The sequence below is a fragment of the Protopterus annectens genome, chromosome 10.part0 (genome assembly GCF_019279795.1).
Source record: "Protopterus annectens isolate FY-2018-M chromosome 10.part0, PAN1.0, whole genome shotgun sequence".
Taxonomy (NCBI): domain Eukaryota; kingdom Metazoa; phylum Chordata; order Ceratodontiformes; family Protopteridae; genus Protopterus; species Protopterus annectens.
Genome location: NC_056744.1, coordinates 721,431,485 through 721,455,485, shown reverse-complemented (window position 1 = coordinate 721,455,485; position 24,001 = coordinate 721,431,485). Strand labels below are relative to the sequence as shown.

At 41.5% G+C, this 24,001-nt stretch overlaps 1 protein-coding gene across 1 annotated transcript in view; it reads left to right on the top strand.

The window, feature by feature from the left end:
* DOCK7 (dedicator of cytokinesis 7) overlaps positions 1–24,001 on the top strand; it is a 3,076,229-nt gene that overhangs the window by 2,261,493 nt on the left and 790,735 nt on the right. Inside the window, exons 32-33 of the mRNA XM_044085545.1 lie at positions 16,765–16,947; positions 17,047–17,182. Of these exons, the coding sequence (XP_043941480.1) occupies positions 16,765–16,947; positions 17,047–17,182 (319 nt within the window). The remainder of the gene's footprint in view (positions 1–16,764; positions 16,948–17,046; positions 17,183–24,001) is intronic.

Genomic DNA, 24,001 nt, shown 5'->3' with positions numbered 1-24,001 from the left:
AACAGAAGTTGAAAAGGGACAAGGTTTCTACTCAAGACTTTTCCTGGTACACAGAAAAGACAAATCATGGCATCCAATCCTGGACCTGTCTACTCTAAACACCTTTCTGGAGATTCCAAAATTCAAGATGCTGACTCTTTCCCAATTACTTCCTATGCTAGGCAAAGACTCCTGGTTGGTAACACTAGATTTAAAAGAAGCATACCTGCACATCCCAATCAGGGAATCTTGCAGAAGATGCCTATGCTTCAAAGCAGGCTACACGCACTATCAGTTCTCTGCACTGCCCTTTGGCTTATCTTCTGCGCCCAGGGTATTCACAAAGTGCCTAGCTCCAGTCATTGCATTTTGCAGGCAAAGAAGTATTCAAATATACCCATACCTGGACGATTGTCTAATTCAGGCAGAAAGCCAGGGCATACTTTTGAATCATCTGATGTTTGTAAAAAGGGTCCTAACTTGTCTGGGGTACACCATAAACGAAAAGAAATCAGAGCTGGTACCCTGTCAACAAATTGTATTCCTGGGAGCAAGCTTGAATACAACTTCCCAGATGACCTACCTTACGCCAGAGAAACAAGTTCATTTGACAACCTACTTCAAACTACTGGCCACAAAAACCCTGCTATCTGCAAGAAAAATGCTGCAAGCCCTGGGGTTCATGGCCTCCTGCATTCTTCTAATTCCATATGCAAGACTGCATATGAGGAAACTACAATGGTATCTAAAAAGCCTATGGTGTCAATATTCTGAGGATCTAGAATCAGTGATTCCTATCATACCTTGTCTAGAGATAGAGTTCCTTTGATGGCAGAGGTATGCCACCAAAACAAGGGACTGCCATTCACTCTACACCCTGCCGTCCAAACCCTAACAACAGACTCATTAGACTATGCATGGGGGGCTCACTTGGCAGGGAAATGCATTCATGGGGGGCTCACTTGGCAGGGAAATGCATTCAGGGCAAATGAAACCCAAGTCAAATGCACCTGCATATCAATGAAAAAGAAATGTTAGCTATACAGAATGCTCTGACAGCCTTCAAGGACCACATTCTTCCAGGACAATTATTGGTAAAGACGGACAACACCACTGTTATGTGGTACATAAACAAGCAGGGAGGAACCCACTCGTATCCTCTCTGCAGACTAGCCACGGCTCTGTGGAACACAGTCTTGCGCTACCAAGTGCACCTACAGGCTCAGTTCCTGCCAGGAAAGCAAAATACACTGGCAGACGACCTAAGCAGAAATCTCATGGACCCACACAAGTGGAAACTGGAACCAAAGATATTCAACATGTTGAAAAACAAATGGGGGAGCAGAGAGATAGACCTGTTTGCCTCCCCCCAGAATTACCAACTGAACAAATTCTGCAAAAGGACTCCCCACAAACAAGCTTGAAAAGTGGATGCCCTGTCCTTCACTTGGAAAAGCCTATCAGATGTTCATCGTGTTACACTGCTGCAGTCATTACACTTGGGTTATCCTGCCATCAGGCGGTTCCCCAGTCGGCCTGAGTTCCAAAGTCTTGGTCCGGCGTCGGTTGCTGTCGCCTCCTCCCCGACGTCAGTGCGATAGGGGTATCTAAGATGCAGCCGACGCCATTTTCTTCAGTCTTTCTTGCTGCACGGTGCCCGAAGCAAAAGCAGTTCGAAAGTACCGGTCAGCCAACTCCTGAGATTTTCATTCCAAATCCAGAACCAAAGTCTTCTACAAAGCTAAGTACCCCATTGGGGAAACTTTTTCTTGTCTCAGACCGATGACAGTAAATGTTAGTAACTGTATTTCTTGTGGGAAGCAAATACCTCATAAGGATTTCCATTCCTATTGTATCCCATGCCTAGGCCAAGACCACAACATCACTGGTTATTAGTTTTGTGCTAGGTTTAACAAGCGCACTATTAAACGTCTGTTTGATTTTGCCCGACATTATTTTGGCAGAAAATTCATTTACACCATGCCGTCTGAACTTCCGACGACCGGAATACATAAAAAGCGCAAAGACAAGGACAGGCATCCGAGGCCCAAAACTGATGCCGAAGCCTCTTCTAGGCCGGCCGCCGGTTCTCCGGTTTTCAGCGAGGCGCCTTCGCAGCCCCTGATGACTGCTTCTGCAGAACCACAGGCCGCCTCCAACTCCCACGTGGAGCTGGCTGGGCCTTCGGATGCACAAGTTTTTCAGCCTACCGAAACTAACCCTTCAGAGGGATCCGAAGTAGCTGAGCAACCCGCAGCTTCAGACCTACTCAGTTAAGCATTAAACCCTCTGCTAAGTCTAAGCCCCTTTAAAAACAAAGAAACAAATACAGCATTTTCCAGAACAGGCCTCCATGCCTAAGAAACAAATGTTCAAAATGGCCGAAGACCTAATCACTCTGATCAGGGGGTCCCATCCCCCTCCTGATAAAAAGTCCAGACAGGATGCAGACTATGACTCATCCGACCAGGTGTCCATTTCTTCAGATTCATCCTCAGACCTAGGATATTCTTTACCCCCCCCCCCTTGTGAGGATTCTGATGCTGATGAATCAATTCCATCAGCCTCTCCGCCTGAGGACTACTCCTTTGGGGAAACTGTACATACCATGAGGGAGCATTTCCATTGGGAAGGCCAGGATTACTCAGAATTCAAGAAAAGGCTCAGAGACTTCCTTTTATTACCTCAACACAGACCCCTTGCTATTCCGCCAGTGTTAGATATTGTGGATGATGTGTATACTGAATCCAACTTAAATCCTGATTCCTTACCTCCATGCCCAGTTAAACCTGACAGATATTACAGAGTCCCTGACTCACACAAATTTCTGTGTAAAAGCCCTGTTGTTGACCCTGAAACTATTTCACAGGGACCCAAAGGGATTAAGGCCTCATCAGCAAAAAATCCAGTTCCCTCTGACAGAGATTCCAGAGCATTAGACAGATGAGGAAAGAAAGCATATACGTCTGCAACTTTAGCAATGCGAGCCTTAAATTGCCAGTTTCACATGCTAAAGTATCAGCAATTTTTTATGTCTCAGTTGAAACAAAAAATGCTTCCAGATTCAGATCCTCCTAATTTTAAAGAAATGCAGGATTTATTGCATGCAGCTGAACAAGTGGGAAACACACTTTGCAATGTGGTTTTGATTCTTTAGAGACCTCCTGTAGAGCAGCAGTTACAGGCTCTGTCATTAGAAGACATGCTTGGTTAAAAGAACATACGTTACCAGATCATGTTAAAGCAAAATTATTGGATGCACCTTTGCAGCGGGATGTGTTATTTGGAGTTAAGGCAGAAGGTATTCAATCCCAGAGGACTCACAGAACTAAGCAGTGGAGGGGCCTCCACTTCCAAGTCTGGGAATAACAAGACACCCCCCTATGGTAAACTGTCTCAATGACTTCCTTTTAAAATTTCCAAGCACTTATCTTCTGACTGCCCCTTTGGGGGGAAAGTTCATCTGCAAGCACAATTCCTGCCAGGAGAGAAAAACACACTGGCAGACGACTTAAGCAGAAACATTATGGATGCCCACGAATGGGAATTGAATCCCAAATATTCAGAATGATAACACAGAAATGGTGTAGCCCGGACATAGATCTGTTTGCATCCCCAATGAACTGCCAGCTACAGAAATTCTTCACAAGGAGTTACCATCCACAAGCATGGAAAGTGGATGCCCTCACATTCAGCTGGAAAAACCTATAAGTATACGGTTTCCCACCTCTACCTCTCCTTCCAAAGGTACTCATAAAAGCCAGGCAAGAAGAGCCAAAGATGATCCTGATTGCACCAGACTGGCCATGCCAGCACTGGTACCCAGTCTTAAAGAACTTAGCACAAGAACCACCCTGGATTTTGCCTCAAATCCCACATCTGCTGACTCAGCACAACAATCAGATACCTCACAGCCAGCTAAAGACCTTAAACCTAGCTGCATGGAAAATTCCTTAGTCAAGCAAGCAATGCCTCTCTCCAAAGCTGTTATGAAGTCATTCTGGAGGCCAGAAGGCGTAGTACCAGGAAAGCCTATTCAGATAAATGGAAGAGATTCTGTGCCTGGAACCAGGCTCACAGCCTTGACCCTCTTGTCCCAAACATTCCTCAGATACTACAATATTTTACTGAGATGCTGGACAAGGACCTGTCCTTTTCATCCATTAAGATCCACGCCTCTGCCATCTCTGCTCATTACAACACAGATCCACAAATTTTCTCTAATCCTTTGCTAAAACAGTACCTCAGAGGGGCTAAAAACATAAGACCGCCCTGTAGAGCACCTACTCCAACTTGGGACCTCAACTTTGTTTTGGAAAAATTAACTTTACCTCCTTTTGAGCCAGCTAACACAGCAGAATTAAAATAAAATATTTCTTCTGGAAAACTGCTCTGCTCCTGGCAATAACATCAGCACGAACAGTTTCAGAATTACAGGCACTAATGGCAGTGGAACCTTTCCTCATTTTCCACCAGGACAGGGTGTCTTTAAAATCTAACCCTACGTTTATGCCAAAGGTGGTATTAAGTGTGGCTCTAAACCAAACTATTCACTTGCCAACTTTTTATCCAAAACCACAGAATAAAGGGGAGAGACTACTGCATTCTTTGGACATTCACAGGCAGTTACGCTTCTACTTGGACAAAACCAAAGCTTTCAGAAAATCTGAGCAATTATTGGTAGCATATGCTGCAGGACATGGAAAAGCCATTTCAAAGCAGACTATTTCAAAATGGATAGGACATTGTATACATTTCTGCTATACACGCCATGGGAAACCTGTACCTAGCAGCATTAGATCTCACTCCACCAGGGCAACAGCCACTTCAACTGGCCTACCTCAGGGGAGTACCTACCAAGGATATTTTGGAAGCAACAACATGGAGTTCTGTGCATACCTTCACTAAGCATTACCATTTGCCTTTATACTACAAATCCAGAGCTGGCTTCACCACTGCTGTGCTGCAGGGCCTTATTGCCACCCCTAATGCCTTATAGAACCAGCCACCCTACCTTAACTTTGGGATTCCACCCAAGTGTAATGACTGCAGCAGTGAACATAGTACTGTTTTGTACCTACCATAAATGTAGATGTTCGAGTGTATACACTGCTGCAGTCCAGGTTACCCTCCCTCCTTCCCCTCTTACTTGCTGGTACATACCTATGTCTTCTACCCTTTACTACCTATGGGGAGTATTTGCTGGTAACTGAAAGTTGTTGTTTGCTTTTCTTATGTATGTTTTACTAGCAATTTGAATTGCCTACCTATTTGGGGGCACCTGATATCTGGGGTAAGAAAAACTGAAGAAAATGGCGTCGGCTGCATCTTATATATCCCTGTCGCACTGACGTCAGGGAGGAGGCGACAGCAACCGACGCCGGACCAAGACTTTGGAACTCAGGCCGACTGAGGAACCGCCTGACAGCAGGATAACACAAGTGTAATGACTGCAGCAGTGTATTCACTCGAACATCTACATTTAAGGTAGGTACAAAACTGTACTTTTATGCATTTCCCCCTCTGCCTGTCCTGTCCAAGGTACTACTTAAGATCAAACAGGACAAACCAAGGGGACGACTGATTGCACCAGAATGGCCACGCCAACACTGGTACCCCCTCTTGCGCAGTGTGTCACTGCTGGCACCATGGCACCTGCTTCAGACTCCTACCCTGCTGTCCCAGCAGGAGGGCCAAATTCTGCACCCACAGCTTCAAACCCTGAACCTGGCAGCCTGGCTTATTACCTGATCTCTCCATTACCATCCCTCAGTAAGCAAGTGATGGATGTCATTCAGGAGGCAGGGAGGCCTAGTACTGGAAAATCCTATGCTGAAAAATGGAAAAGATTCTGTTCTTGGAGCCAAACTTATGGGATGGGCATAGCAGCTCCCAATTTACCTCAGATTCTTCAATACTTAACTGAGATGCTTCACAAGGGCCTTTCCTTTTCCTCAATCAAATTAATGTCTCAGCCATTTCAGCTCATTATCATAGGGAACCACCACTCTTCTCTCATCCAGTTCCTCACAGAGGCCAAACACTTAAGGCCACCCAGGAGAGCCCCTACTCCAGCCTGGGACCTTAACTTTGTACTGGAAAAGGTCACTTTACCTCCCTTTGAGCCAGCTGCAAATACAGAGTTGAAATTCCTTTCTTGGAAAACAGCCTTCTAGCCATCACTTCAGGAAGCAGGGTGTCTGAATTACAGGCTCTCATGGCAGTGGAGCCTTTTTTCATCTTTCACGCGGACAGGGTGTCCCTCAGAACCAATCCCTCCTTCATGCCCAAGGTGGTATCCAATGTGGCCCTTAATCAGTCCATTTGCCAACCTTTTTTTCTTATCTACAGAACAAAGGGGAACAAATACTGCACTCCTTGGACTTGCACAGACAACTTAGATTTTACTTGAACAGGACTAAACCTCTGAGGAAATCTGAACAGCTGCTGGTTGCATTTGCTGCAGGGGCAGAAGGGAAGGCCATTTCAAAGCAAACCATTTCTAAGTGGATAGGCAACTGTATTCATTTTTGCTATAAGCACCATGGAAAACCTACCCCACAGGGAATAAGACCACATTCAACCAAGGCTGCGTCTACCTCTACAGCCTTTCTCAGAGGTGTCTCTACCAAGGGACATTCTAGAAGCTGCTACCTGGAGTTCTGTACATACCTTCATCAAAAATTACCACTTACCAATTTTTTCTAGATCCAGAGCTGGCTTTGCCACTGCAGTCTTGCAGGGCCTTATAGCTGGTCCTAATGCTATCTAATTACCTCCTACCATCCTTAGCTTTTGGAATCTACCCAAATGTGATGACTGCAACAGTGCAACGCGAACAACATAGTACAGTTGTGTACACTTACCATAAATGTAGATGTAGTATATTCACGGTTGCTTTTTTTGTTGGAGGTGTAACCTTGTATATAATTGCTTCCCATTATGGGGGCACCTGACATCTGGGGCAAGAAAAACTGATGTAATGGCATCAACTGCATGCTTTATACCCCTGATGACCTGACGTCATAGAAGATAAGGCAGCATCCGACGCAAGACCCTAGACTATGATAATCAGGCCGACTGAGGGCTACTGCAAGCAGATAACCCAAATGTGATGACTGCAACAGTGAGTACACTCGAACATCTACATTTATGGTAAGTGTACACAACTGTACTTTACTGGCACATCTTGCAATGCTGTAATAAGTTTAACAGAGTTTAGTTAAAAGGGTGGATTGTAGATGAGTAAAGACAGGAGAGGAGTATAATAGACAGGGAAGAAGATAAGTCTGAACTAGAGTTTGCAGTCGGGGGCTAAGCATTTATTTATGTCTGTAGAGTAAGTTGGGTTTCTGATTTGTCTTTTTGATACAGTGCTGTCTATGGGTGTCAAAATTCAATTTGTCATCAGTTATAATGCCAAGGAGCTTTGTATGTGGGTCGGTTTGAATAATGGTGTTATCAGAAAAGAAATGGTGAAGGTAGTTTTGAGGTGAGAGAGGGTTTGGGAAGAAAGAGTAGAAGTTTGGTTTTCTTGGGATTACGTATCAGTTGGTTGTCGGTAAGTCATTTTTCTACAGACAAGAAGGTATTTTGCATGATGGAGAGGAGGTTGGAAATGTTAAAACAGGAGATAAGGGTGGAGTTGTCTGCGTATTGTATCAGGGTGGCGGTTGTACAGGAAGTGTGTAGTTGGTGAGTAAAAAGATTAAAGAGTAGTGGGCCAGGAATGGAGCCTTGTGGGACGCCAGTATGAATGGATAAGAAAGGGGAGCGGGTGGAGTGCCATCTCACCTACTGTTGTCTATTCGTAAGATAGCTAGAGAATCATTTAATAATAGGGGGATAAGTTGACATTTAGCTTAGCAAGAAGTTTAGAATGAGAGACAGTATTGAAAGCTTTGGAGAGGTCCAGAAAGAGGCAGGAAATGAGTAGACTTTTGTCTCTGGCTTCAGCAACAGTATGGACAGAAGGGAAGTGGATGTACTATGATGCGGTCTGAATCCATGGGGTTAGGATGTTTTCATCTGTTGGGTATTTAAGTACCTGTTTGTGATGGCAATAGGTCTGTAGTTGAATGATTCATTGCTATTGCCTTCTTTGTGTAATGGAATGGTGTAAAAAGATTTCCATATGTCTGGAAAGGTGGATTCCTGTATAAATTTATTAATCAGAATGGAAACAGGGTAGTCTGTTGAGTGAGTGTCGAATTTAAGAAAGAGGGGAGGAAGGTTGTCAGAGGAGGAGCATGGTTTAAATTTAAGAAGAAGAGATTTTACGTAAGAAGTCTGGATGGGGTTTAGTGTGAAAGAGGTGTTACTGGTAGCACTGGGAGTGGTATGTATGAGATTATGATTTTAACTATTTTGGGTTGGTTTGTGAATAGATTCTATGAAATAAGAGTTAAGAAGAGTGGCGGTTTTGAGGGGAGTTTTGTTGAGTTAAGAGTTGGGGGTGGCAGGGATACCTGGGTGAAAGATTTTATTAATAGAGTGCCAGAGTTTTCGGGGGGGTAGAGTTATGGGTGAATTGGGCATTGTAGTAGAATTTTTTCTTATTCTTGTTAAGGTGCTTTTTTGTAAGCTTGCTAAGTTATTGATATTTTTGGTGAACGGAAGTAGATTTTGTTTTGATATATTGTTTCCAGGTGCGGTCTCTTTTTTCATAAGAGAAGAGGGTGTCTTTAGAGAGCCAAGGAGTGTGGGTTATTTTGATTCTAACTTTTCTAAGAGGTACTAGAGGGTCAAGGATGGAAAGGAAAGTATGGCTGAAATATAGTACCACATTATTTAGAGTGATGTATTTCAGAATGGGCCAGTTTTAGAATTAAGCATGTTGTTGAAGGTATCATTATTAAAAGAGGAGAGGTTGCAACATTTTCTGTAGAGATGGAGCTTAGGTACCCAAATAGAGTGTCTGTGTACTCTGATAGGAAGGTGGTCACTTTGGGAGTCTGGTAGGGTAGTAGGGTTTTGATAGAGGTTAGGGTTAGATGTTAGAATCCAATCCAAGGTGAAGCTATTGTTATTTTTGTTGAAGCAAGTGGGTAACAGGATGGTTTCATAGAGAATGTGAAGTGACATCCATGAGAGGATGGATTTGAGGATTGGAGTGTTATTTCCTGGTGGGATATAAATAGCAGCAATGGCAGATTTTTGGTGGGATTAAGGTGACAGTTTAGGATAAGTAGCTGGGTGTAAATCTGGATGAGTTATGGGTAGGGGAAATAAACTGAAGTGCTCTGAGTACATGATTGCAAATTACCACCTTTTCTTGTGACTCCGTCTTGACAGTAGATGTAGTGGGGGGGCAAGTTTCAGTATTGGAGATATGGGGCTTTAACCAAGTTTCAGATAGAGTTAGGATGTGTGGGGAGTAATGGGTTATCCAGGAATGTAGTTCTGGAGTTTTGTTAGGTAGGCTTTGTATATTAATTGAGTATATAGCAAGGATTTTGATACTGGGGGGAAAGGAAGGCAGTTGTAGGTGGTGGCAGATAGGTTGGTGGTGGAATTTGTTGGGGAGAGGGGACCTGGATTGGGGTGGATATCCCCCAAGTAAAAGTGTGTTTGAGAGTGGAGGTGGTTTTGAAAGGTAGTGGCATAAAGTTTTGAACTTTGGTTTAGGGATATGGCTTTGTGTGTAAAGACTTTGTGCTTGTGAAGTTGGGTATAGCAGATATTGAAGAGAGATGGGATATAGTGAAGGTGAAGGAGGATTCCTTATGTAGTACAGAATGTGTAGTGGTCATCAGAGTTTGGAAATGATGGAGCTGTGTATGGTAGGAAGTTAGGAATGAAAGGTAGAGAAGTAAAGTGGGCAAGATGTAGAAAAGAGCCATGGTATGAAATAGAGTTTTGAAATATAGCGTTAGACTGATTTGAGATAGAGTAAGTGTTATTTAATTAACCTGTAATTGTAGGATAGAATAGGAAGGAGTGTTAGGAGATAGTTAACTGTGTTGATCTGCTTAGTTCAGCCAGGTGAGAGGAGTGGTAAAGGGAAGTAGGAGGGATATTGTGAGACAGTGGTGATAAGATTGGATAATTAATTATAGTGGGTAGGCAGTAGTTATGGACAGAGAGTATTAATTAAATGAGAGAGGGGGTGGGTGGGAATGGGGGTGGGTTAGGAGAGTAGAATGAGTGGAGCGGGCTAGAACTGAGCTGGTGGAATGCCCAGGAAACCAGTCTGTTAAAAAGAGTCTGGAAAAAGTAAGCAAAAACCCGTATTTACTGCTAGATATCCAGGATGTCACAGTGGGCAAAATGTTAGTTTATGAGGGTACCAATTTGAGTTTAAGCACTGTTGTTTCCATACAGTTAAAAGTGATAAAGCCAGCAAGAAATAAGAGTCAAGCCAAAGAAGCTGTGAATTAACTAGGAAAGGACTTAGTAGAAGCCTTGTTACTGTTTGGGGAGTGGGGGGGAGGGTCCTCGAATTGCGTGCTCGCTAACAAGCTAGTTACTTTAACAATGCAAACTGACTAAGCACTGTCATAAATTAGGCAGCAGTAGATTTATCTTAGTAAACCAAAACAGAAACTGTACTGTGTTATTTGACACTGAGTTCAGTTCTTGCAGCAGAGCAGTGTTAAACTTGGCTATATTCCTGAGTGTGATTGCCACGCCTCCTCAAGTGAGTGTCCGGTGTCATTCAGGTCTTGTATTGAGTGTTGATTATTGTGGGAAACTTGGACGCCATGGCTTACAGGGGACTGTCAGGCTGTAAGAAAGGGAGACAGTTACGTAGTTGTACAAAATATTGGAAAGACAAGCAAACAGTGCGTTTGCTTTGTAGAAAGGAGAAAGGAAGAGGTTAGAAGAAGGGGTGGAAGTAGTTAGAGTTACAGTGGGTCAGGGAGATAAGAAAGGAGGTGGGAGAAGAGTTTGAGCAATAGTGAAGATCTCGCATGCACAATCTACAACAGGTTTAAAATACTTAAAATCCTTAAAAACAGCAGTTTGACTGTAACAAGTCTAACTAGAGCAAATAATGGAAGCCGTCAAATCAAGCAGCTACCTTAGAACAGCAGCAGAATAAGTCATGCTTTAAACATGATGCTAACTTAACATTGAGCAGTAGAACTAAAACAGTATGAACAAGAACTTTTAGCCATGGCTGAGTTACTATAAATTCCACCCTTGTGCACAGGCAATTGAAAGTAGACACTAGTGTATAACTGAAACAAGTGTAAACAATACTTTACACAGCTTTCTTAATATAGCAACTGCAAAATTCTCCCTTGTACAAAGCTATATAATAAAAATTAGACTAACTCCTAAATGTATCTTGTCTATTCTTGGTAGCCTGAATAAGGCTGTTGTTGCCATTGTAGGGTCAGCTACAAAACAATGGGCCATGAATTTGGTGGCTCAAGTAACTCTGGTAGTTAGGAATAGCTGTAAATACAGCTATGATGCTACAGAGACTTCCTTCAGAGCAGCTGCTACTGGCTTAGTAATTAGGTGATATGCATGATTACATTGTCAGCCTCTTCCTGAAGATTTCAAGGCAAAACTGTTAGATTCTCTTCTAGATTTTTTTATTTGGTCCACAGGCAGCCAGCTTGTTCAAAACTCTACAAGAACAAGGGAAAACTGTAAATGATTGCAAGCAAATTCTACTCACTTATTTGCCCAGATTCCAGAGAAATTACGCTGCCAAGTTCACGCTCTTTGTCCACAAGGAACCTAGGCTTTCTCTAAAACAAACAAAAGCATCTAGATAAAAGTTCTGTGGCAAACCCGAAAGTGACTCCATATCAAGGAGACCTCCCTTCCCCGACAAGTCAGCATGACTATCCTCTCTTCATTCCCCTCCCCTTTGGTCCTGCACTGCTCCTTTCCAAAAGGCTCACCTCTTCTATAACATATAAGGAGAAGATCCCTACAGACAAGTTGGTACTTATCATGATTCACCAAGACTACAGAATGTACTGGAAGGAGCTTCCTCCTTTTAAAAGCATTATGCCCCCTCCCTGCAACCAGTTACATCTGTTTCCACCCATCTTACAGGACTTAGTTTCCCAAGGCACAATAGAATTTGTTCTCCCCCCAATTTATAAGAAAAGGGTTCTGTTTCAGGCTGTTGTTATACCCAGGAAAGGACAGTGGACACCTATCCTGGCCATTTCTTAGCTCAACACTTTCCTCAAGGTGTACCCATTTTCATAATGCTGTCAATTCAGATCTTTCTTCCATTCCTTCCCCAGGCTTTCCTTTTGTCCCTAGACCTAAAAGATACCTAGCTGCACATTCACATACACCCATCCTGCAGAAAATTTCTGTGATTTTCTAATAGCTCATCACACTTTTTGTGCTTTGCCCTTCAGGCTTTCTGCCTTTCCATTTTCACAAAGTGCCTCTCTCCATTAATAGTCTTTTGCAATACAAAGGGCATGCAAATATTCCATTACCTAGATGATTTGCTAATCCAAGCATCATTGCCTCAAACTCTTTTATTGCAACTAAAGATCACATTGACTCCTCTTCTTCGACTGTGGTTCACTGTCAACTTTAAAAACATACTCTCTACAGACCAGCCAAGACCTGGTTTTCTTGGGTTGTAAAATAGACAGCAAAAGTGTGCAGGCTTTTTTACCTCAGTAGAAGCTGCAGAGCCTCATGGCTTATTTCCACTCCCTCTTTGCTCTACAGGTTTGATCAGGAAAAGAGATTATCAGAGCCCTAGGCTACATTTCAGCAACCATTCCCGTGCTACCACAAGCCAGGCTACATATGAGGAAGATTCTGTGGTACGTAAAAAAAAATATGTATCGCCTCAACACTGTGTACACTCAGATCACCCTTATCCTATGTCTGAAGAAGGAGATCATTTGATGAGTGTCACAGATGAACCTCAACCCAGAGTTGCCCTTCAATAATGCAGACAGACTGCAAGCCAAGAACTGCATACAGATGCCTCTGACGAAGCTTGTGGAACATGGATATGTACACACAAGGTCCAGGGCTACTGGCAATCCATTCTGAAGACAGAACAAGTAAACCATTAGGAGAAGGGAGCACTCATTTAGGTCCTACAAGTTTTCTCCCATCTCTGGAAAACAGGACCTTTAAAGTTCTTCACAGACAACACAACAGTCACGTGGTATATAAATAAACAAGGAGGGACCCAATCTTACCAACAATGCAGACTGGCTTACATAGCTTGGGAACTGGCCATCAAGGCAAACATATCTCTTCAAGCAGTATACATTCCTTCCCAGGATAATGTCCTGGCAGACTGCAGTGAATGGATGCTCAACAGAGAGGTTTTCCTAGACATGTTCCACAAATGGGGTACACCACAGATTTGTTTTACCTTTGATAAACAAACAGCTCCCTTTCTTTTGTAGAAAGACATCTTTTCTTCAAGATCGTTGGACAGATGCCTTGCCCTTCCAGTGGATAGGAAAGTTTCTTTATGCCTACCCTCCATTGCCTGTTCTCCCAAAAGTCTTACTCAAAATCCAGAGAGATAAAACAAGAGTTCAGTTTTAGACAATGCAACATTGGTTCCCCCTTCTTTGTTTTCAAGCCAGGAGCCATAATAACAAGCTGCCTTGCAAAATGGACTTGGTCACGCAACAAAATCTCATTGCTTCATCCCAACCTATTACCCTTCTACCTAACCTTATGGATAATAAGATTCTGATCCCGTCCAGACACCAATTTTCTGAGTCCGTGCTTCAAGTTCTCCAAATGGCAAGGAGTTCAAATACCCAGAATTCTTACAAAGCCAAATGGAAGAGATTTTTAGTCTGCTGTGAAGTTAAAAAGTCTGGACCCAATAAAATATGAGTTTCCTAATGTTTTGTCTTATCTGTGTGAAAAGTAGTTTAGCATATTCATCTGTCAAGGTACACCTTTCAGCTGTTTGAACCTGTCTGTCTCTTAACCCTTCTCTGATGTCCAGACTTGAGGCCAAGCAGTTATTAAAAGGAGTCCTGCACTTAAATCCTTTTCAGAAACCTGTGCCTCCCCCTTGGGATCTCAACTGTATGCTAGAAAAGCTTAGTTTACCTCCTTTTGAACCAGCAGTTTCTTCCCATTTCAAGTTCTGCACTTGGAAAACTATTTTGCTAGTAGCCCTCACTTCTGCTAGTCGGGATCTCCAAGCTGTGATGGTAACACTTCCCTTCCTTGTTTTCCATAAGGACAGAGTGCCCTGCAGGGTCAGTCCTTCCTTCATGCCTAAAGTGGTGAATGAGATATCTTTTAATCAGTCCATCAGTCTTCCTATGTTCTTTCCTAAACCATAGAACAGGGGAGAAAGAATACTGCATTCCCTGGATTTGTACAGACAGCTCAGATTTTATCTGGACAAAATTATTCATAAGTCAGACCAATTGTGTATTACTTTCCTAGACTCTAAGCTAGGTCAACAAGCATCTAAACAGACTATTGCTAACTGGATTTCTAGGTTCATCTCCTTTTGTTATACTTTCCATTGCAAATCATTGTCCTCTTTCCCAAAAGCTCATTTTACTAGACAATTTGGCCTCTTCTGGAGCTTTCTACAAGAGAATATTCAATCTGATCTGGAAGCAGCTGCTTTGTTTTCAATTCATACCATCACCAAACATTACAGAATAGTTGCCTTTTCCAAATCCTGAGCTGCCTTTGCTAGGTCAGTCCTTCTGGTCTGTTAGGCAGCTGTCATAGTTCTCAGCTTTCCTCCCTTCTTGTCTTTTAAGCTTTATGAATCACCCATTTGTTTGGAATGCTGCAACAGTGATTTCAGTCAGGACATAGTACAGTTGTCTAAGATCTTACCATAACTGTAGATGTCCTACTGATCTCTGTTGCAGTATTCCTTCCTACCCGTCACCCCCCTTCTTTGCATGTTTTTATCCCTTTTTTTTCCTCCTCTCCTGCTTAGCAGCCTTTAGGACCAAGAGGTGCATCTCCCTTTCCCTGCATTTCCCCTACTAGCTTAGTACTTTCTTCTCAGATGTCTTCAGGCTGCTGTTTAGAGATAGTCTGAAGATTTACCCCTGTACATGTACTTGTGTACCCTTACACTCATCGGCTGAGGTCATACATTGGACATATGGTTCAATGGAAGGTTTTAGGCTTTAGTAAACAAGTTGAACGTCAGTGGTGAAAACATCTGTTTAGAATGCTGCAACATTGATCAGTAGGACATCCACTGTTATGGTAAGCTCGTACACAACTGTGCTGTCTGTGTTGATCTGTAGATTACCTGGATAAAAATTGTCCTGGAATCCTGTCCAGGTCCTGTGTACTTCCATCTGTTTCATGTTGCTGTGAAGTTGTTCTTATTTCTTATTGAAACTAACTGCCTTGAACTGGTAATTTGTTGTGGGCTGTTTGTGCCTAATCTGAAAACTCTTTAGTCATAATTTGAACTTTGTATGATGGGAATAACACCATTCCTGTGGATAAGGTGCCCATATATGTCAACATAGGAATTTCTTGTGTATGCCTTGTTTTTGTGTCAAACAAATCTATAACCTCATTCTAAATATTTCTGAATGTCATTTTATCTTCTCATACATACTCTTGCTTGACAAATCATAGCAATGGAACATGATATGAATCCCAGAGATCTCAAAAACCATCCTATTGTAATGGTTCATTGACAATAAATTGTAACAGGGCAGACAGATCTCCCCATTTGTCCGGAGATGGAATACTTTCATTAACACTAAAACTATAGGGAGCCATACAAAAATTCCTGTAGTTTGTGTAGAATATTTTTATTCTTAAAGAACAGAACAATACAGCAGCTTGGTAGATAATGTTATGTCATCTGGCCAGCCCAGGCAATTTACCCTGGAGTTGTTTTGTAAGACTTAGTGTAATTTATCAATCATAGTGGGTCTCTATCTAACTAGCTGTTTGATCAGGATCCATATGCTGGTGTGTCACTTCCAGATGATTGAGTCCTTCCATCTGAGCAGTCTAAAAAAGACTAGTAAAGAACAACATACTAATCCTCAAATCCCATCAAGATTTAACTGAGGTGTCTGGGGCATCTGGTGAGGGAGGGTATGTGACCTTGGTGACTATTCTGTCTGCTTGTTGCTGGAACAAATGAAAGAGCAAAATGGGGAGAAACACTAGGCATCATTTTAAAAAATATTTAAGTGTATTGTTGTATTAAAGTAAGCTTTTTCTCAGTTATTACTTAGTTTACCGTATTGTTTGATCTACCACTTCCGGCCCTTCTGGCAAACATACATACCTACTTGCAAATGTGGCCTCAGAACAGATAATTAGTCCTTGAATGCTTTCAGAATCCCATTGGAAGCTCTCCACCATTCTGTGTAAGTTTTAATTTTCTCTCTGAGCTGACTCTTCAATACTTCATTTAGACTGAATATCTGATCTTTCATCCCCTTTTCTACATTCCAAAATAGTCTGAATTTTAAAAATGTTGATTTTTCACAATAGTATGTGCTGAATATCAAATGCCTGTTGAAGTGGTGAGTTTTTCCTCTGCACATAGAGGTTGCATAAAGGGATAATGTAATCTGTCACTGAGATTTTAGGGTAACGACAGGGTATTTTTAGGGTGATGCTGGCCATGCTTAGCTACTGATATCTTGTCTATGGATATTATGTTGTTTTTAAAGATCCCATTTTCAGAAATTGAATACTTTGAAACTAAAGATCTTGGGACATTGTTTGCTTATTCAGTGTTTGCTTTGATTTTAGGGTTGTAAATCCATTATTTTTTCTAATGGAACTGGCAATTTTTATTAGTGCTTTAGATTCTGATTGCAAAGTAGTAATAGTTTTATTTTTATTTTTCAGACTGGTCGTCAGTATACAAATTTTTCAGCAGAATCAAGTCGTAATCTTTTGATTTGTCTTTTGTGGGTTTTGAAAAATGCTGATGAAAATGTTCTACAGAAGTGGTTTACTGACCTGTCAGTGTTGCAGCTTAACCGTTTATTAGATTTATTGTACCTTTGTGTATCGTGCTTTGAATACAAGGTAATTAGCTTTAAAACTTTGCCATAATGTCTTTGATTGTTTTTACTGTGGTGTATCTCCTCATCTTATTACCAGTAAATAATTTTTATTCAATTTTAGGGCAAGAAAGCATTTGAAAGGCTGAACAGTTTGACTTTTAAAAAGTCAAAAGATATGAAGGCAAAGCTTGAAGAAGCTATTTTGGGAAGCATAGGAGCTCGGCAGGAGATGGTTCGTAGAAGTAGAGCTCAACTAGGTATGCATTACCTCTTGGTACTATTTTGCATTTTTAATTTGCTTTGGCCTCGATGAGCAATTGTTTTCATTAATCATCTTAGTCAGTCCATGTAATTACATGCACTGGTGCCATTATGCCAGAACACCTTTTGAATGTTATGTCTGGAAGACGATCACAAAAAGCAAACATATTTTGTCTTTTGAGAGACTGCAATGTAGAGAACTGTGGCATATGGCTGTTTTATAATGATCACATTGTAGGGGAGGAAAGAGGCAGGCTGGGTAGTGAGAAATTCGTGGAGTTGCAACAGAAAATGTTTAGGGAGTCTACTGAATTTTATTTTTAAGGAAAAAAATTGTGTCTTAATTGGGAGATTGCCAAAAACTTAGGGAACACGAGTTTCAGAACTGTTCTTCTCATTAGGTATATAGATCTGTAGCAAGAGGTATGACTAGGTCAAGGATAGATGTGGGGTATCCGAAAGGATTCACCACCTGTTAACCGATTGTATACATCTGTTATCTACTTAGTGAAAGTAGGTTTGTATGTCATAACTGTGAGCATCTGGTATTTGAATTTCACATTAATTAAAAAAAATTAGTTGACATGGAATTCAAACCATGAGTTCACGAGGGAGGCACCCTTCTATTCCTATTTGGAGGGAGCTTTGCCTGTGCATCTCTTTAATTAATGTACTCATTTCCAAAGTCACTACACACTGCGGAGAGGTAAATTAACTTTTGCAGTGACTTCATTCAAAATGAATTATTTTCACAGCAGTGCTATCTTAAGTATATGAGGTTAAAGACAACAGATGTCACCCTTTTGTAGAATGTGACCTAGTGGATGCTGTGGATGACCTCTGACTTTTAACACTTAATTTGGAGAATTTCGCCTGTTTGTGCCTGGCAGATAAGACAACATGGCTGGTGACTGTGGATCAGTTAAAAGATCCATTGTTTGGGGTTTGGTTAGAAAAGTTGGAGCAAGTGATTATAACTGTACTGCCTTAAGGCCTGAGGCAAATCAGTTCTCTCAGATCACCCCCTAAAGGAGACCAAGGTTATCCTCAGACAATGCATGATTGGTTTGTATTGAGCTAAAATTTGTCTATTGCACTTGAAATGGGTGACATAGGGTACTTGGCATCAGGCACAGTACATTCCGTATGTACATTGCTTATTGTGTATGTCTCCAGGTCCTAAGCATTTAAGGGTATAAAGAAAAATATGAGACCACTGTTTAACAACAGCTTTTGCTGCTGCCTCTTGACCACCACCACTGCCTTCACTGAAATGCTTCCCCACAAGGAAAATTTGTCTGGGGGGGGGGTCTGTCACACATCCACAGTGGGATAGAAATAGAAGCAGATGAGATAGGAGATGAAAAAGGACAACAACTGCATTCATGATATATCCTGAGACAACAAAAGCCATTTAAAATGCTGAGATAAAAATCTTTTTCTTCTGTCTCTTCAGTGGCTTCTTTCTTGATCAAGACTTCCTCTTATACTTCCCTTCATGTAACAGATCCCAGGCACCACTGAAAAATTTTCCATGAACGTGTGATGGCAGTTTTTGCAGAAGTGTCATAAATACTATAGCTGAGATCAGATTTCCTTGGCAAAAATTTATGTGGATGTTTCTTTTGAAACAATTTTTTATGTTAACATGCATGTGTCACTTTGTAAATTACAGGGACCACTCTTGATAAGCAGAAATTATCCAAGAATATGAGAAAAATGCCACAGGCTGAGTTATGAAGCTATAAATACTGGAATAAGGAAATGTTTTCTGTAACAGCACTAGGCATTAATCCCAGAAGATTGCTTACAGGAAGTAACCTGCAAGTTAAACCTCTTAGTGTTTAGAAAAGAAGTTGTAGTCTGGCATCTAGTCCCTGTGGACTACTTATGACAGCTCCATAGCCCCCCCCCCCTCCACGTAGTTATAAAAATACAATTACCAATGCAGTTCTCTCCTTGTTCCTATGTATCAGTTGCGCCCTGCATATTTTAACTAGTCTCCTCTCCTGCTTGTATGACAGTCTGCTTATTCTTAGACAGATATGCATTAATAAACTCAGTTGTTTTCACATGAAACTATAAGCTTCATCCCAGAATCAGTCCAAGATACTCTTCACTGGGCTGTTTTATGACTGTTTAACTGGCTGGCCTAAACCCAGCTCTTCTGTCTCCTACTTTTAGTGTAAATACTACTGCTTTTTAATTAACCTTCTCACTTTGTACTCCCCACAGACCTTGCTATTTTAGCACCTCTCTTCTTTTGCACTCCAGGTATTACTTGCTGAATTTAAGGATGCAGTTTCTGATGTGCCTATCTTTATAGATGAGTAGTCACTTTAAATGGTTTTGACCAAGTTGCAGAAAGCTACATATGTAGTACCTCTTCTAGAGCTTTCACTCTGATTTAAATATCTCATGAAAGCTAGTCATAGATCCACAGTGTCTGTACATGGTCTAAGAAGTGAAGATAATATTTGCTTTTAGGAATTTGTGTGTGCAAGCAAGTACAGATGTGTAATTGTTAGTGGAAAATGTTTCAGTTGCAACCACCACAGATTCTGCCGTTATAACGCAACGTAAAAGGAAAAAAATGGAAACTTTGGATTCAAAAATATGATTATTTCACACAAGCAGATGAGCAGAGCAGCCTGAAACAGGACAGAATACCACATTTCTGCATGTTTTTGAGGAAGTATTTTACTCTTTACCTGAAGAAAAGAAAAACAAAACAATAGTAATAGATCAGAACTACTTATGAGCCCAGAATAAGGTTGCCATTTGCCATCTGTTCTTTACAGAGTATAGTGTCCTTCAGAGTCTGCAGTTGCATATGTTACTAAGCTAAAAGAACTGAGCCATACACTGTGAATTTGATTGATTGAATATGAATGTGCATGGTTCATTAATAAAAGACAGACCAGACTGCGGTTTGAGAAATGATGAAATATGAGGCAGGCTGTTAAAAGAACTAGACCGTACATTATCAAAAGCTGTAAATATGTGCAATGAAGTAAAATAACTACTAAACCGTTTGAAGAATTAACTAATGAAATGGATTATGTTCACCATTAGATCACTGTTGCAGTAGCCTTAGTTACATGGGATGCATCCTGCCAAGGACTGGACATCTGACCAGTATTCAAAAGCTTTTTGGATGCCTTCACTCACACTGTATATCTGAGGAAGCATGAGGGCATGCTGATGTAAAGGTAGACATTTGGGTGGCAAAATTCGGAATTTTCTTGCCATTGAAGATGCCAGTCATACTCAGTTTTTAGTGGTCAGTGCTTGGCCTGTTCAGTCTTTTCAACAGATATATTCTGCTCTGAGGACTTTACTTCCTACGCTTAGGGTTGCATTGTATGTTATAATTCTCAGAGGTGGCTGACTTTTCAAATGATGCTATTATACATTTTTGGCATTTAGTTTTAGACCATGGATTTTTCAACAATTAGACTGTGAGAAGCCCTCTTGGAGGATATTAATGTCCGTGGGGATACTATCATTGCACCAAGTTCACAGTTGTCTGCAAACCTGGTCAACCAGATGGCTTTAACATTAGCTTTGAGTTTAGAAAAATAGATGCCAAAAAGGAGTAGCCCCAACACTGAACCCTGAGGGACACCACTAGTAACTAGCCTTTTTGTGAAGGTAGAGTCCACTATCCTGACTTCCTTTGTCCTGTCTGTAAGACAGCTGGCTATCCAGCAGGTGGTATAGGAGTTTACCCCATTTTTTTTTTAGTTTGTTTATAATGCCATAATAGGTAATAGTGTTAATTTCTTTGGCCAGGGCAAGATACGACAGTTTGCACCATTTCCACTCTCGTCCGTAGCTTTGATAAATTTCTTGAAAAAGTCCACCAGGTTGTATAGGCATGGTCTGCCTTTGATGAAACCAAACTTTGTTGGATTCAGTGTCTGAAGCTTTCTTATGTCATTAATTTACAACATCCATGATAATTCTTTCAGTGGCTTTAATATGAAACTACTCAGACTTGTGAATTTATATTTACCTGGGACAGTAGATGGCCAGCCATTATGCAGGTAATGGTTACAGTCCCCCATTTGCTGGGTAGAAAGCTGGTTCCGAGGTAAACGTTTAATAGCAGTTTTAGAGGGCATGATAGGTCATGTTTCATGCTATTCAGGAGGTATGCGGGATATTGTCAGGACCTATAGATGCTGTATTTTCTTTTGCCTTAAAGAGCACATCGAGGACTTTTTCACTAGTGATAGTCAGGGAAGTTAAGGTCAGGGGTATTTCTTGTGCGGTATCGGGGGGAGTGAGGTAAAACTGGAGGGAAATGTATCAGCCAGTAGGTTTGTTATACCCCCCATTTCTGTATGAGTGATTCCATTTACACTTAGTTCCTCACACTATTGTGTATTACCTTTGAGGTTGAGGACATAGCTGAAGAAGGCCTTGTGGCAATGTGGTTGACATGATCCAACTCGATGGATTTTTACTATGCAATAGGTATAAAAAAAGAAAACTGGAATTGTGCAGAGCGGTTTTAATAGTGAAAATTAAAACTTATTTCATGTTGTTCAAAGCAATGTTGCAGTCTCCCATGCTTCATGTCACATCCTGTGTAAAATTAACATTGTGTACTGGAATTCTAATATAAGCTACTGTGCATCTTGATATATTGGATGTCCAACACACAAAGTAGTGGCTTAGTACCATGGGGACTTAGTGAGACAGCGAAAGTCACGGTGACACAAAATGTACACTAGCACTGGTCCTTCCATGATCAGTCACTAACAGCTCAGCACAGAGTGAATATTTGATCCTGCTGAACTTCCTGCAGGAGTCAGACTCCAGCAGTAATCATATGCCTCCCCCTCACCCAACTCCCATTAGTATACATCGTTCAGCTCCCGTAAAGTTTGCAAATGACCCCTTGCAACACAGATGCATTCTGCCCATTTACAGCAATGTGCAATACACCTCTCATTGCTATACATTTCCATCTCAGCCCTGAATCAGTTGTTCAGTAAAGCTGTCCTGATACTGTTACTACAGCAATGAACCACAAACTCTGTAAATCCCTTCTGATACCATTACTGCAGTAAGGAGTTCACTCTCTGTATATAATTGAAGTACCCCTAAATTAATACTACTTTTAAAGATTTTAACCTATGTCACAACTGAAAAGGGACCTAATACTTGCACTTAATCATGTTTCCCTTCAATTTCAACCAGTAATCCATCCATGATCCTCACACTGCCACTACATGCAACCTTGCAGTTCATGACCCAGCACTTCTTTCTTGTTTGTACAGCACGTTAGCACATTGCTAAGTTACTAAAGGAAATGCAACACGATGAAAATACCATGCAGGTATAATCAGAACATAGCAACACACTGCACAGAAGACAACATGGTGTGAATGGAGAATGTCACGCCACTACACAGTGGCATAGATGTATCATAGCCTGATATCTTCCAAGAATATTTAGGTCTTTAGCTTCTACTTTCTTATATGGCAGCCTATGGAATTGAGCTTGAGAATGCTAAAAACTTAACACTTCTGCTTTGTAGGACTAGAGCTTGGTTCTTCCTTGTTAGATGCTAGATGTCAGTGGTTGCTTTCCCTTTTCCTCCATCAGTATCACATTTTTGTTACAAGAAAGTAAGCTTGCCCCTTCTTGGCCATCTGATACCAGATATGAATGGAGAAGTATCAGTTCTGATGGCATACTTAGTGGGATTTTATTTGGTACTAGGATCTCAATTCACATTTTTTATCAGTCATTCTAGCCTGGATATGTACTCTAAATCCAGAGATGGCTTTAGCAGACCATTTCTGCCAGGCTTTAAATCTTATTTCATGTTGCTTCTGCAGTAAGTTTTTTGCATGCATCCTAAAAAGATAGGATTTAGAATAATGCCATTGAGGCTGGACTACATCTGACATTTACTAGTAGATAATAGCTTTACTGTCCTTATGCTTGCCTGCTAGTGTTTCAAACTTTGGAAACTCTTTACATGCATTTATTGCGCATTGAATTTTGTTCCAGCAATTAACCATATTTGCGTGCTGCAGTGGTGCAGCGGTTAGCATTGTCACCGCACAGCAAGAGGTTCTCTCATTCTATTCTCAGCTGGAGCACCTTCTGTGTGGAGTCTGCATGTCCTCCCCGCGGTCGAGTGACATTAAAGACATACAGGTAGGTGCATACATGAATGGGTGTGCCTTTTTTGAAGATTGGGCATCAGGCTGGCAACTGGGCACTGTAAAAATCCACTGCCAGTCATTAGCGGACCGGTGTTCCGCTGTGGCGACCCCTAACTGGGAAAAGCCGAAAGACATTACAATTAACCATATTTGCAATAAACCAGATGTTCATCTTGTTTCACTGTTGCAGTCATTACATTTGGGTAATCTGATGGCAGGTTGCCCTCAGTCAGCCTGATTAACAAAGTCTTGGGTCCTGTGTCACTTGCTGTCCCTTCTTCCATGACTTCAGGTCGTCAGGGGTATAAAACATGCAGCCGACGCCATTACATCAGTCTTTCTTGCCACACGGTGCCCAAAGCAGAAACAGTTCACAAGTGCCGGTCGGCTGACTCCTGAAATTTTCGTTTTTGAGTTTCAGAACTGAAGTCTTCAACTAAAAGCTAAGTACCCCGTTGGGGAAATTTTTCTTGCTCCTTACCAATGTCAGTAAAAGTTAATAATTGTATTACTTGTGGGAAGCAAATACCTCATAAGGATTTTCATTTGTACTGTATTCCTTGCCTAGGCCCTGACCACGACGTACCTTGCTGTCAGTTTTGTGCTTTATTTAATCAGCGCACTATC